The sequence below is a fragment of the Dipteris shenzhenensis genome, chromosome 16, assembly GCF_047967505.1.
Source record: "Dipteris shenzhenensis isolate YYH24624 ecotype China chromosome 16, Dip_SZ_1.0, whole genome shotgun sequence".
Classification (NCBI taxonomy): Eukaryota; Viridiplantae; Streptophyta; class Polypodiopsida; order Gleicheniales; family Dipteridaceae; genus Dipteris; species Dipteris shenzhenensis.
Window position 1 is genome coordinate 699,182 of NC_141611.1, and position 15,157 is coordinate 714,338.

A 15,157-nucleotide genomic window follows, 5' to 3' on the forward strand; every position below is an offset into this window, starting at 1 on the left:
TAATGAGTATAAAAAGTCTAAAAGGTCAAAATGAAATATTAATAACAAAAAACACTACAAGTTTGTACATTCCCCTTCTTAGAATCCCGTTCGTCAATGAATTTTGATTTTTTGGAGCTAGGGGGAACATATAAGACCAACATCCTCCAATTTGGTGATACACCGGGCAATTTTCGAATGGAGAATTGTTTATTTTTGAAGTGTGCATGGGCGTGCGTTTGCTTTGATATATGGATAATGGCCATGCAATTTCAATGTTTTTACGATTGTATTTGTTACTCCTTAGGATATAGGAAACTACTTCTCTCATACTTTCCTAACACAAGTCGAGGATGACTTGCTTACAGTCGCTAGTGCTCGAGTGGGGATCAGTAGTGGCTATTCGATTTGTGTACCACAGCTATGACGTTGCCGAGAAAATGGCAAGCCGAGAATTCTTCGGTCGGAAAATAGAGAAGAAAGAAATATACAAAAGGCTGCTTAGAATCAAGAAAATCCGAATAGCAATCAATGTTACAGATGGAATATTGAAACCTTATCACAGTCAAACCCTCGTAAAAATCATGATTCACAATTCTATCAATTTCTTACTCCTTCAGAATTCTGCTCTGGCGTTTATTACGATAGTAGATCTGCCCTCACGCCTTAGTACCTCAAATTTAATTTATAGTGAAACCAGGAGACAGTCCGATCTTCAATTGTATTCATGGAAATGAGAGTCTGAGAAGCAACACCTCTAGCGTAAGCAAAGTCTCGTGTGCCCCCCACGATCGGGGCGTGCTTCACCTGATCCGAGGCGACATCTACGCCCAGCAAGCTCAAAGTGCCGTTGTATTTGCTTGTAGAGATCGTAAAAGTTTGAGCCAAAAAAAGGGTGAGATTTTGCTGGCCTGCGTCGCCATACCATCCCTGAACGTGGCCAATGTGGGTGGAGTTGAGAGACGGTCGAGTGGTGAGAGGGTTGTCGAACGTGTGGATTTCACCGAAGGCAAAGGACTGGTTCTGCGCAGGTGCCGCAGAGAGGATAGCAGTAAAAGGCGCTGGGTTGTTAAGGAAGCTGTTGTTTTGCACGGCGATATACATGTAGAAACGAAGAGATGTGGGTTTCTTGTGGGCAGCGAGGACGGGCTGCACTACTAAGAAGTGCGAAGGAGCAAGCACAGCTAAAGCGAGGCCAAAGAGCAGAAGGGAAGCTCGCGTATCCATGGCACCAAACTATCGTCGAAGGCCGACGCAACGCTCTGCTATATAGGTCACAGCACGCGTTTATGGCAATCTTGCTCTCGCTATCTCGTTGACGTCTCAACGCACGCTTGCCACTGCTTTGCTTAAGGTTAGGAGACACATCCCCGTTGTATTTGCGTACCGAAAGCTTGTCGGCGTCTCAGGAATCTTTCTATTCAAACAATTTAAATTCATTTGGAGGAATTCACATAAGGTATAATAGGTGTTCCAAGTTATGACTTTAGCTCAATGAGCTTTCTTTCAAAACTAATATTGATGGAGCTTTCTATGTGCTCTATGTGCGATCGACTCTTTCTGTCTCAATGCAAATCCCCTCCCACGTGCCACTTAAAGCCATATATCGTCATACATATTGAAAAAACCTACAATCTCCATTGAATATCCTCCTCTTTCCAAAATCAAATAATGGTTATCTTCTTCAACCCGTATGTCTCTAGTTTTGACTTGAAATTTAGCATGTAACATGTAGTATATTCTTACTTGTTCTTTGAGCCAAATCGATAGTTAAATTACAGTGAAGAAATGAATAAAAGAGGAAGATCTTGGGCATCTCCAGTTCTTATGAGATGTTGGATTAACCATTTTATCCTTCCACAATGTGAGAATGTGTTTGGATCTATTGTAAATGAGAATGTATTGATATAATTTACTTAACAATTTCCTACTTTACTTGCATGCATGTGGAGGAAAAACTTTTTCAAATTTTCAATCATAGTGCTCCTAGACTATCTGTGCAAGGGTTACACTACATGCAAGGATGATGGTGGTTGTATAAGAGATCATGGGGACCCCTATACATTTCAAATCCCCTTGTCTTTTCAAATGTTGATGTTTCATTCTCTCATACGGTCACACATCATCATGCCATGTGAACGCATCATATGTTGTAAGCAAGATGTTGGATGTGTACTACCTAACAAATTGCTAGCATGTGGAAAATAAAAAATAAAGCCACCCAACCACTCATGAACTTTGACTATTGGCACATGGGAGAAACCTTTGACTAAATTAGTGCAAGTGCCTTTAGGTAAGCTAGTTTTAAATGTGAGAATTCCTTATACAAGCTAGTTGTATACTTGTATCTATTTTGATACAAGATACTAGATCTTTGGACTATCATGGATGGAGTGGGTGGATGCATATCTAGCTGAAAGCTAAAATGACCTTTGTTATAGTTTTGAATTGTTGCCTACATGTGCATTGTGAAGAGCTTTCAGTATTTCATTTGATTGTTTAATGACTTGAACTCTATAACCTAGTTCATTTAATCCCTTAAGCATGCCATGGATTAGTCTTTTCAATTATACTCACAACAAAATATGGGCTCTCATCTATATTGTAACCAAATTATTCTTTTAGCTATGGATATCAACCAAAATGTTTTATTTACCAGCTCATTATATAATAAAAATGGAAAAAAATAATGGTGTAGAGTTCTCAAGACACATAATATGAAATGGTAGCAATAAATTCTTTATAATAGTTAAAAAGACCTTTCATAATATTATGCTTTAAACAAAAAAGAACTATATTATAGAAGTGATTGATGATGCCACACAACCTATAATCAGGAAAGATTTCACTTCTTATAAAGAGAATTTAATAAGAGTGCATAGTGTCCCAACAATGGCTAGGAAAGATCTAAACTTTTTGTAATTTATGCATCCATGGTTGCTTTTTGAAAAGAAACTCCCACTTTTTTTGTGAGGAAGCGTGGAGGGTAATACATCTATTTATTTCAAGAATATCTAATTTTATTAAATAAATAGGTCATGTGAACCCATCGTAGATCAACATGTATCCAATAAGAAGATGTGCTACACATGTACCCGTTGGATTGATGTCATTAATATTGTGTATGAAAAAGAAAACTGAGAAATCCCTCTTAAATGCTAAATTTCTCCTTAATTTCTATTATTACCATATACATGTCTCTTATGATAATACACCAATCCCACATATGGTATCAAATTAGGATGCACAGTCTTATAATGGATGTGTAATCTTATCATGCATGCAAGACATTTCTAGTATGTGACATCACATGAAACTAAGAGGACCTTATAATGTGCAATTTACATGTTGCATATAAAAGTTCATGTACTTGATGGAGGCAAAAGGTAATCGTTAAATTATTGCATGCTCACATTCATTTCCTTTTAAAATGTTTTGAATCTTTATTGTGTACACAACGTCATCCAATAAAATTGAAGCCATGAGAGAAAGTTATTCCTTTTAAACATCTTGTAGTTAAAGGTATATCCATGCCTTTTTTATCTTGCCATCAAATATGTTTTAGTGAATTACGTTTCTCCTCCATGTAAATTACTTCAAAAATATCATTTCATGAAGTTGGTATTTATTTACAAATACTCAGACTCTTCCAAAGTGTTTTTTTGTTATAAGACATTAAAATAACACCTTGAAATTAATCCATGGACCATTATTTTAGGGAAGGAATCCAAACAACATTCTTCATATTTTAGATAGACGACATGATGCTTAACTTGATGCTTTAGGAACCATAGCACTATGCTTAGGGAGTTCACTAAGCAATATCTAAGATAGCACATGAGTTCACAAAAGGGACCATTTTATTACATTGTGGAGTTACAAAAATATAAATATAGAAGGGGTACTTAAATTTTTATTTTTGTGAACACACATAATGTGAGGGGGTTTTGCATAGTGAGCATCGCAGGTTTCAAATGAACGGAAATACCTCCCTCTCAAATGTCAAACATGATGGGTGCTCAAATCAAGATGTATTGAGAAGACTTTACCTAAAATATAACTCGAAAATCATAATTTTATTATTTAAAAATAAAAATAATATTTTAGGCTTTTATGATCTAAAAACCATAATAATATTTTAGGTTTCCCTTATAATATACTATTTTCTATTACTTTTTTAAGATTGGTATCTCCATATCTAAAGCTACTTGATGATGATGTAGATTTAACTTATCGGTTTAGAATTTTATAGCATTTGTACATTATGTTATAGAACAATGATTTAAAACCCATTTGCAAGGTCGTAATCCTAGCAAGTGCAATACTATAGAATCCTATATAAAACCTACATTTGAGGGATGGTTATAAAACCCCTATGGTCCTAAAAGTGGATTGAAAATACTCTTATTTGTGTAGATCTATTGATTTGAAAAGAATTAGAAAGATCTCCTTTTGAAACACATCCTAGGGTTACATATATTTGGGTCTAGCCCTCAAGGTCAAGAGGCTATAGGGAATTAAAATATTCCAAATTATGTTGTAAGTTCATTATTTACCCGATCCATTTTACATTGACATAACCTAAAAGAATTGATTAAGGAAACAATATCATTTCTTAATTATATTGGGTAAACATTTATAGATATTTGAAGATAAAATTGAGACTTGGCAAGGGAGCAAAAACTGAGATAAATCATAACTTAGATGTTTTTTTTTTTTTTTGAATGAGGGTGTATGATTATATTATATCAGAAAAGAAAGTAATACATCTTTATATTAAACATTATAATGAACATAACTGAGGGATAAAATACTGTTGACAATTAGGACTATCATCATCACAATAGCAAGACAAAACATGACTTTTTTGCTAAGTCTTTTTTTCTTCTTCCTTGGGGGCCACTGGGTCGAGTCCACACATGGGTCATTGTTTGCTTGGGTATAGCCATCTTTGGTGAGGTTCAAGGAATTTTTTGTATATAGGTGTCTTGCATGACCCATAACTTATGCATTGCTCAATGGAACTTGACAAACTTTGTCTTCAAGTTGTAGTACACATTCCAACTTGAACATGAGACCAAAAAATTATGGAATAAGGATTTAGAACGAGATTGTTAAAGCATTACAAGTGCTATGCTACATGTGAAGCATGCAGCCTGGAGACAATATGATATAGCAATTTATTCAAAAACATCAAAATTTTATTTTGTACATACATGCAACCAAGTGATCATTCAAAAGTACACTACGTGAGCTTCTCCTCAACCCAAGAACACACCTAAATGAGAACATATTAGGCATGGGTTAACGGGCCTCTAATGTTGTGCTAAAGTGATGCATAACCATTTGAGGGCACGCTCCATATCTTTTATTAAATTTGTTTTAAATCAAAATGGATTAATAATTGGGAATTTAAACTAGTGGGACTACAGCATGGTGGTCTTAAATCATTGATAGCTATTGATATTGGTATCTAGATTCACCCTAAAATGGAAGAACTTGAAAATGTGCAATTTCTGCATGTGCAAAGATCTTTTAATAAATCCAACATTCTTTACAATTTTGAATTGTTTCTTTTGCACTTGCTTGCTATATGGCTCATAAACATGTCGAAGGTCATTTCATTTCATAATACATAGCATCAACCTAATAGTGTGACCTTTGGCCTATTTGTCTTTTGAAGCATTTTAGGCCACATTGCACTTGTTTGGGATATCCAATTATGTTGACGCGTATCATCGAAGGGGGAAAAGTAACGACTGAAAATTTTGCTACTCTCACAAATTTTAAAATTTCACACCTCCTACCCATTGAATCTTTACATATTAAGTACTTGCAACGTGCCCTTGCACTACAAATGCCTTGCAACTTGCACACACCTCAATGTGACCTAGTGTAGAATTTGGTTTGGCCTTGTCTTCTTTCCAGTAAGTTGTCTTCTATTATTTGGTCGCCTTACAAGATAGCTTCTCTAGATCTATTCTGGACTGTCGTGGCCATGGCATTAATGGCAACATCCAACTTGCCATGGCTTGCAAGAGAAGAAGATAGAGGCTATGAGACAGAAAAGCTGAAAAGCCTGGTCAAGACATAAGGAGAAGATTGTGGGTTGAGGAAAGAAATGGAACGATATCAAAATGGCAATGGAAGACACTTTTGCAACATTTTGCTGAAGGGAGAAATAACAAGAAGAAAGGAGACTATTCGAGTAGGAGCAAGAAGCAATTGTAGATGCACGCATTTGATCATTGCCATCGGAGTGAAGAACATGAGTTGTGGTGTCATGATTGGTGGGAGCATTCGAGGCACCAATATCAGGCCATTCAAGTGAATACCAGTCTTGAGTCTTCAAAAGCTTTAGTCTGCACCCTAAAGTTCGTAGAGGAACAATCCTACCAACACCTCAGGATATGCATGCCCAAAAGGCGACGCTCTCTAATTTGAGAAATGGCCTACACAAAGTGAAACAAATGCACACCTTAGATCAACTAGTTACAAAGAGGGTGATATTAGCTGTGTTGGTGTCCCCTAAAACAAAGGAGAAATGGCTTCAACACATAATGTCGAAGATGCTGTCAATCAAAAAGACAAATGTGGCTCTAGCGGTTGAACATAGAGCAGGAGCAATGCATGATCATCTTGATTCGAGAAGTCTATGGGCTTCAAAAGAACACAAGAAAAGGAGAGACAGCCTAAGTGCGGAAGTCAGAGGGAAGTCATTGCTAGAGTGAGCATTTTGACATGAAAATACGAGAGTTTCTCCAAATAGAAAGGACATCTATTAAAAGTAGACGGGATGCAAGGTGTTTGAGGAGCACATCATACACATGCTTGACATAACATAGGTCAGTGTTTCCTAAACCAGCTCGATGGTTGTTTGTGATTGAAATTTGGGATAGTTTACTTGTTTCATTTCTTTAACCAGGCTTAGACTAAATGTAATTTTTCTAAACCATCTCGGTGGTTGGAACATCATGCACCCATAGGGTGGTTCAACTCAAATACCAGTTATGTGATTATCTTGAACCAGTGTGATTGAATCGACATTAGTTGTCGACTTGCCTGGTGGTGTGGTCGAGCAAAAATTAACGACAATATATTTCACAAGAAAAAAGCAATATATTATTATTTTACTAAACCAGCTCAATGGTTGGAACATCATGAAACCATGGCTGCTTTAGCTCAATCACCAGTTATGTGATTGTCATGAACCAACATGGTTGAATAGACTTTGTTGTTGACCAGCCCAATGGAGTGGTTGAGTAGAAATTAACATCAATATATTTCACAACAGAAAAGCAATATATTGTTATTTTACTAAACTAGCCTGGTGGTTGGAACATCATGCAGTCATGGCTGCTACAACTCAATCACAAATTATGTGATTGTCACAGGCTGTTTAGGACAGTCAACCAACGGGCTAGCTTAGGAAACATTTAGGACAGTCACAATTTCAACTACCGAGCTAGTTTAGGATAGTCACAGTTTCAACCATTAGGATGGTTTAGGACACAGTCATAATTTTAACCACAGAGTTGGTTTAGCGTGACGGTCTTAACTTCACATATTAGACAATAACAAGTATATTGCTTTTCATTTCTAAATTTCATAGCTAGAAAATAACATTTCACAATTAGAAAACAATAATATATTGCTTTTCAATTACTAAACTACTGTTTGTCTTGAACCAGCACCGGGCTAGTTTAGTACAATCACATTAATTCCAAGCCATCTCGGTCTAGAAATTAAGTGGTATATGACCCGAATAGTATGAAATAAAATTTAACTAAATTAAGTACTAAGAAACGTAGTAATTTCAACCATCGAGACCATCAACAACTAATGTATGTTCAAGTGAAAGTGGATGAATTGCAAAGGAGAAGCCGGCATGATTGTGAAAAATTTAAAGGAGTTCGTGGTTTGCACAAAATATGGGGCTTTTCAAACAACTACTTAATTAAAACAAGAAAACTTTCTTGTTTCTGCAATGCGTGCATTATAGGGGATCATGACAATTGTGAAAACATTGCAACTCTGAAGACATGGGAGGGAGTACAAGTTTTCCCTAGACATTCAGATGGAGTGACAAACAATGGAGAGATAAACAATAACTTGCCATAGTTTGGGGAGAGTTTTAATGACCTCACTAGCTGTCTGGAAGAGGGGCATAACTTTGTAGTTGTGGTTGCCTCTGGGGAGAAGGAGCAAGATGACCCACACTTTGTGTTGCAATGCACAAAACCTAAGCACAAGGTTAAGGAAGCATTTAAGGATAATTGGGCAACAACTTGTGAGAAGTGGGATGTATTAGTTTGAGCTTTTTGGTATAAAAAGACATCCAAGAGAGGCCATAATTATGAACTGCTTTATAAGAGTCCACAAACATTTGTATACTTGTTTTTGTAAATCCCAAATGATAAATCCCACACTTATTTTTAGTGTATCCCAAACAACACCGCGATGATTTTATTAAATCCCTTAACAAATCCACAAATCCATAAGGGCCTAAATGAATGAATTGTATGCCATTCATCTTGTAATAATAGAATAAAACCACCACACTGGTGGCACTTAATATCCTAGTGCACTATGATGACAAGCACTTATCCTACACTAGTGCCATGCTATCCTAAAATTCATTGCAAAGTGCTATACTAAAACAATCTCCTTTAGGCTAGTTATGTTTAACTATCAAATTTTAGCAAAGTGCTAGGATACTTAAGACATTAGAGTAGTCCTATTTCATCGCTTCATCCACCTCATGTATTAAGTAGTCATGTATAAAATTGAGATCCATCCGACTTTACTTTGGTCAACTAAAATAAGATTGGTTAATAGTTTTCTCGAGCAGACCTGACTCAGAGATAACTCATATATGCTCATAAAATATTATGCTCACATATTATTGACACTAAGAATAAACCAACTATCTTTCCATAGATTTAAGTATTAAGATGGAAGTAGGTCAATGCAAATCAGGTATTTCGACCACCATAGATGATGGATGATGGCAGTCTGAGAAAGTCCACAAGTCCAAGAAATGCCTACAAGGTTTTTATTGTTTCAAAAATACGATGACATTTTGTGGCTCAAGGAAATTCCAACTCCCGATTATCTGGTCAGCCTCTTTATAGCAAGCATCTCCCAGATCTTTAGGCCAATCTGATGCACTATTGCAAACCTCAACACACACTCTTCTCACCAACTTCTTGCTACTCTCTACCTACTTGTATGCCCACAGTAACTCCTCCTTTCACTGGGGGTCCTCTTCATCCTACTCTCAATGCTCTATACATCACCGAGCCTCCGCCATGTCTTACCAAAAGAAACCTACATCATGAGTTTAACAAGTACCTTAAAGGAATATGAATATTCATCGTATCTGCCACCTCCATATAAAATAGCCAATTACAAAGCATGTCCTCCTTATAGCTATTTTCCTCCCTCGTCTCCGGATCTGTTTTTGCGAGGAGGTCATCCAACATTGTTCTCAAATAGAACATGAGCATTCCAAACTATTTTGGGTATGGCATAGATTTGCAGTAGGTGGATCAGTGTATAGAGTTTTGGGGCTGAACTTCATAATGGGCTCTTAGTTGTGTCTGTACTACACTTAAATAGGGAGAGGGTTCATTGAGCCGGGCCTTCTCATTCTTCTTTTATACAACTTGACATGTCCACCTTTCATCATTCGGCTGAGGTGGGTAGTCTTCTCTACCCCAGTGTGTTGGAAGTCTAGCAAAGATATGCAAAGATAATGTGCAAGTAATGACTTCCATACATGGAAGTCACAAAAGAACCACAAATACATGGGGTGATGTGACAAGAATCTATGTGAGGACTTGCAATTGCTCACCTTCCAATTACCATGACTAGGCTTGCATGATCAGTAGAGTGCAGCTAATTACCAATCACCGAGCTTGCATGATTAATAGAGTGCAGTCAATTACCAGTCTCATCAGGCTTGCATGCCCACTAGAGTGTAGGTAATTACCATAATTAATTACCAGTTAATTACCAAGATGGTGTCACAAGAATCTATGTGAGCTCCTAAGTGAGTGAATTGTAAACAAATCCTAAATCCTAAATGAATGAATTGTATGACATTCATGAAGTGTGCAGGAGAGTTCATTAAGCCTGGCCTTCTCATTCTTCTATCATATGACCTGACATGTCCACCTCTCATCATAAGGCTGAGGTGGATAGTCTTCTCTCTGTCAGTGTGTTGGAACTCTAGCAAAAATATGTAAAGATAATGTGAGTAGAATAATACTAGTAATAATAGAAGCAAACTACCAAGCTGATGGTAGTTAAGATCCTAGAGTGCAGTGAACCACCACATTGGTGACCACTTATCCTATTTTAGAGGGGTGGTTAGCCCATAAAAATACCCTAGTAATATATACCCAAGATTTAATCTTATACATTTTGAATTGGTTTCACTCAGAATGAAAAAGTGGTTCTGAGGTTGAAGTCCAAACAAAAAAAAAGACAGGTGAAAATAAAAAAATAGAGTAGCGAAAGCTTTAAGAGATCAAGTATGCCATATCTGAAGAACTTTATTTCATGCAAGGCTTTCAAGATAGTGGCACAACATAGAGCACAGTGGGAGCCTTTAGCAACATACTTCGCAAACTGTGGGTCCTTATAATATTGAAGGCCTTCCTGCAGTTACTCTTGTAATTGATCCATCTTCTGAATGACAGTCGATGTTGTGGAACACTAAGTACCTCCTCCAATCGATCAATCTCTTATACAATAACTCTGGGTGGCTGAGGGACCCATTGTGAAATGGCTTCATCTTTCGTTGGACAAAGGCTGAAGAAATGTCATTGTTGCTACCATGGCTTTCCATCTATGTTCCTTCAGTGGTTTGTATGGAAGAGCATGCAAATTTCAACGATCTTTCTATAGCATCGCTTTGATCACTTTGGAAATATTTATAATATTGGATATATATAGACATATCGATGTATATGGATATTCATTGCCCAAGTAAACTTTGTTAAGAGTTCACGCTCAACATCATGTGATCATATGTGCATAGCACCATCATGTGATCATATGTGCATAGCACTAACCCAATAGAGTGCTATAAAGGAAAGGGTTAGATGCCCTAACCCTAACCCTAAATGGGTTTGTATAAATTCTGCATTTTCAACTAAAACTAGTGTACAGTTAGTCATTTGTGGTGTGCTCTCTAGGTGTGCCCTCTCTCCTTATCTCCACTCTTCTCCTCTCCCCTCTTCATATTTTGTCATGGTATCAAAGCTCCCTTGCCTTCCACTGAGGCATTGAGATCCTTGAGAGTGTGAGAGAGTGATTGAGAGTTCTCGAGCGTTCTCTTCTGCTTAGAGAAATTCTGTTTTCTTTCAAAGAAATTTCCGTTCATGTGAGATTTTCGTCCATTTGAGAGTTTATGTTCATTTCTTTGTGTTCATTCTCTTCATTCATTCATCTCCGCTAAGAGATTCTTGTGAGAGAGAGAGTCCATTGAGTGTTCACTCAGTTCATTCAGAGAGATTTTGAGTGTGTTCCATTCTCTGTGTGAAAAAGAAAGGTTGTATGAAAGCGAGATAGGTCTTATTTCCTTCGAGAGATACTGCATATTCTGAGAGAGAGATGATCTGGGTTCTCTGGATTAAGAGAGAGAGAGACAAAAAGCTTCTAGAAGCCTCCGTGCATGCTCCTTGGCTCATAGCTATCAACGGGGGACTCCTACAATAGGCAAAGCTCCTCTGCAACAATTATCAACGGACCCTGCGAGCAGTTCACAGAGCTCACAGACTCTCCAACAGACGACTCACTTCATCGACTCCAGCCCTTTAGAGCTCCCTCGCTTCGTCAACAGCCCATGCAAAACGGCTCCCCCGATTCATACGACAGCTTCCAAGCGCAACGCCACGCTCCAAACGCCATCCACGAGCAACCTCTTCAACCGCGCTCCAAACGCCAATCACGGGCAATGCACAATAAGCTCCATCGACGAGCAGTCCAATACTGCAGCCTCATACAACGCCTGGCATAATGGCTCTTCTAAGGGGCGCAGTCAACCGGCTCACCCGCATCTCCACCAAACAGCCGGCACAGCGCTAACCAGCAACCACGAAGCTGACCTCTCCACCGACAGTGCCCTAAGTCACCATAGCTCTCAGCGCTATCCTCGACTCCTTCCAACCGGCCTCCCAAGGCTCCTTCCATCTACCGACAACAGCCAGCTTCCGCCTGGGACTCCTTCAGAGCGGACGACTCGTCCCAGCAGCAGCGACCAAGCCAACTCGCCCGCCTCTCGGTACCTATGCGAAAGGCGCCATCGACCTCTCGAATCTGACAGAACGCCTCTAGCGCTCTTCCTACACGGGACTGCAGCACAACGGGCTACAAGACTCCTTCAACTAAGACTCTATCGAACAACGACAGCCCACCGGACGCGTTTCAGCGAACAACCGACGGCGAAACAATCTCGTTCAACGTAGTTTCTTAGTCACCCTTGAACAGAATCTTGAAGATTCTGGAACTCACGATAGGGTAGACCTTATCTTCCTAGTGACACATGGCACAACGACAAGAAGACATGTCAGCACCTTTTGAGATTCTAGCCTCCAATCTTCTTACACGTGAGTCAAGTTAAAATAACCCCGGTTAGATTGACCATAGGTTAGAGAGCTTGGTCAACATTATGACATGTGGCAACCTTATCATGCCACATCAGCCTTTGGCACACTGGTGCCACATCATCACCTCATCTTGACACGTGTACATGCCATGTCATCACTGACACCACTTGACACGCCATTCTACCAGCTCATCAACCACATCATCAGCTAACATCACCATTTGCCATGTCATCACTTGACCTTGGTCAACTTGACCCTAGGTTAATCAACCTGACTTGGGTTAGTCACTATGACCATGGTTAGGTCAGCATGACCTTGGGTTAGGTCAGCCAGTGCCACATCAGCAGTTCTAGCATTGGCCTCTGCAGCCACAGTTATCACTCTCCAGGCACACACAGCACCTTGCATGTGCACACAACTGCCACATCACCATAGTGCTCCACAGGCACACCTCTTGCTAAGCACAATGCCACATCATCACTGCATGTGACTCACAGTGCCACATCATCATTGAGCACATTTGTACTCCTTTTGCCCCTCCACCTAGATGTCTTGATCCAAGAAGAATTTTAGGGCGCTCCAAAAAGGAAAATTGATCGATTTTTCATGCTCTACACCTTCGTCACATCACATGCACATTTCAACACAAGTTACACTCACTTTTGAGATTCGCCCGCCAAATCCACTTCCTACACACACATCCGCCTCTACATCGACGCATCTGACCCAACACTTAAAAAGAACAAAAGGAAAGAAATTATTTGCTGTTCTTTCATCGATTGTCTCACACACACAGACACTTATTTCTTTACACACACACACACACACACACATACGAATACTTCCCTAACTATGAATTATTCTTTTATGTATCCCGGTGAAATCTTCCCTTTATACATTCTTTTTAATTATCCCACATACCAAGCCCATTAATCGTCCCATACCTCCTCTAATCCCTTCCTAACCCATGCACTCATTCGCTCCTTACTCCACTTGAGACTTAAACTTCACTTGTGGCTAAATTATTTTTTTATTTATCTAAGAATCCATATGGTAGTCTATATTTCTAAGTAAAGCGATGACAAGTCGAGGAAAACAGGCATTACCTGTCTACCCAAACGTAACTATGATGTTCTAACACCTAGTTTCTTTGGATGGTGGTAGGTAAGTGGACCCAGACCTCGGAAGTTGGACTGCCTGAGGATTCGACATCTTATTTCAATATTATGTTTGTCAAACTCAATATTATTAAAAATTCATAATTTTGATCGAAATTTTTGCATTTTTCAACTTAGATGTCTCAAATATTTTTTCCTTATATGTTTCTCTTTTTTAACTTTTTATCCAATTGATGGAATTAATTGTATGGCTCAAATATTCATGAGACTTTTTAATCTAAACACACACTTTGATTTCCCAATTGGCCTTTGGTCGAGCTAGTGCCACACAAATTAATTCACATCATTCTTTAGCATGGATAATCCCTAGTCATGTTGTGATCCACCTTATTTTTTACTAACTTTTACATCTATTTTGTAGAAGTGGTTTATGCATTTACTATTGGCATTATTTTTTCATTTTGACACTTATCATTCAGATCCACTTTTATTAATAGGTGGGGAGTAAGTTTCACATAGTGGGCTTACTCCCCACCATGGGGTCTTACCCTCTAGGTTGGGGGTGGGCCACACACACACACACACACATACAAAATAAATTTGATTAGTAAATGACACACACAGACACTTATTTCTTTACACACGAACACACACACACACACACCCACACACACACACACACACATGAATACTTCCCTAACTATGAATGCTTCTTTTATGTATACCTGTGAAATCTTCCCTTTACACTTTTTTTTAAACCACCCCACATACCAAGCCCACTAATCGTCCCATACCTCCTCTAATCCCTTCTTAACCCAGGCACTTATTCACTCCTTACTCCAATTGTGACTTAAACTTCATTTCTGGCTAAATTATTTTTTTAATTATCTAAGAATCCATATGGTTGTCTATATTCCAAAGTAAAGCAATAGCGAGCCGAGGAAAACAGGCATTACCTGTTTACCTAAACATAACTATGATGTTCTAATGTTTGGATGGTAGGTAAGTGGACCCCGACCTCGAAACCTAGACTGCCTGAGGATTCAACATCTTTTTTCAATATTATGTTTGTCAAACTCAATATCATAAAAAATTCATAATTTTGATCAAAAATTTTGCATTTTTCAACTTAGATGTCTCAAACATTTTACCTTATATGTTTCTCTTTTTTAACTTTTTATCCAATTGATGGAATTAATTGTATGGCTCAATTATTGATGGGATTTTTCAATCTAAACACACTTTTTTTTTGTGAGAATATGAACAAATACATTATATTGAGAACATGTGGAACTTTACAATGTAATATTCATTGATTCTTACTTCAGAGGGAAAAAATTATAGGTTACATTTAGAGAACAATCATGTTTTTTGTCATGCAATGTTGCATGTGTAGGTTGCATCAAGATGATGTCAAGACATTACATAGCTCTATGTTAGAAC

At 38.3% G+C, this 15,157-nt stretch overlaps 1 protein-coding gene across 1 annotated transcript; it reads right to left on the minus strand.

Moving 5' to 3' along the window:
• Window positions 1-645: 645 nt before the first annotated feature.
• Window positions 646-1,206, minus strand: LOC147892364 (dirigent protein 22-like). Its single transcript, XM_087387353.1, has one exon. The coding sequence runs from the start codon at window positions 1,204-1,206 to the stop codon at window positions 646-648; it is 561 nt and encodes a 186-aa protein (XP_087243479.1).
• Between the last annotated feature and the right edge of the window lie 13,951 nt (window positions 1,207-15,157).

Coding starts and splice junctions, on each gene's coding strand:
- LOC147892364 (XM_087387353.1), bottom strand. CDS start 1,206: ATGGATACGCGAGCTTCCCTTCTGCTCTTTGGCCTCGCTTTAGCTGTG.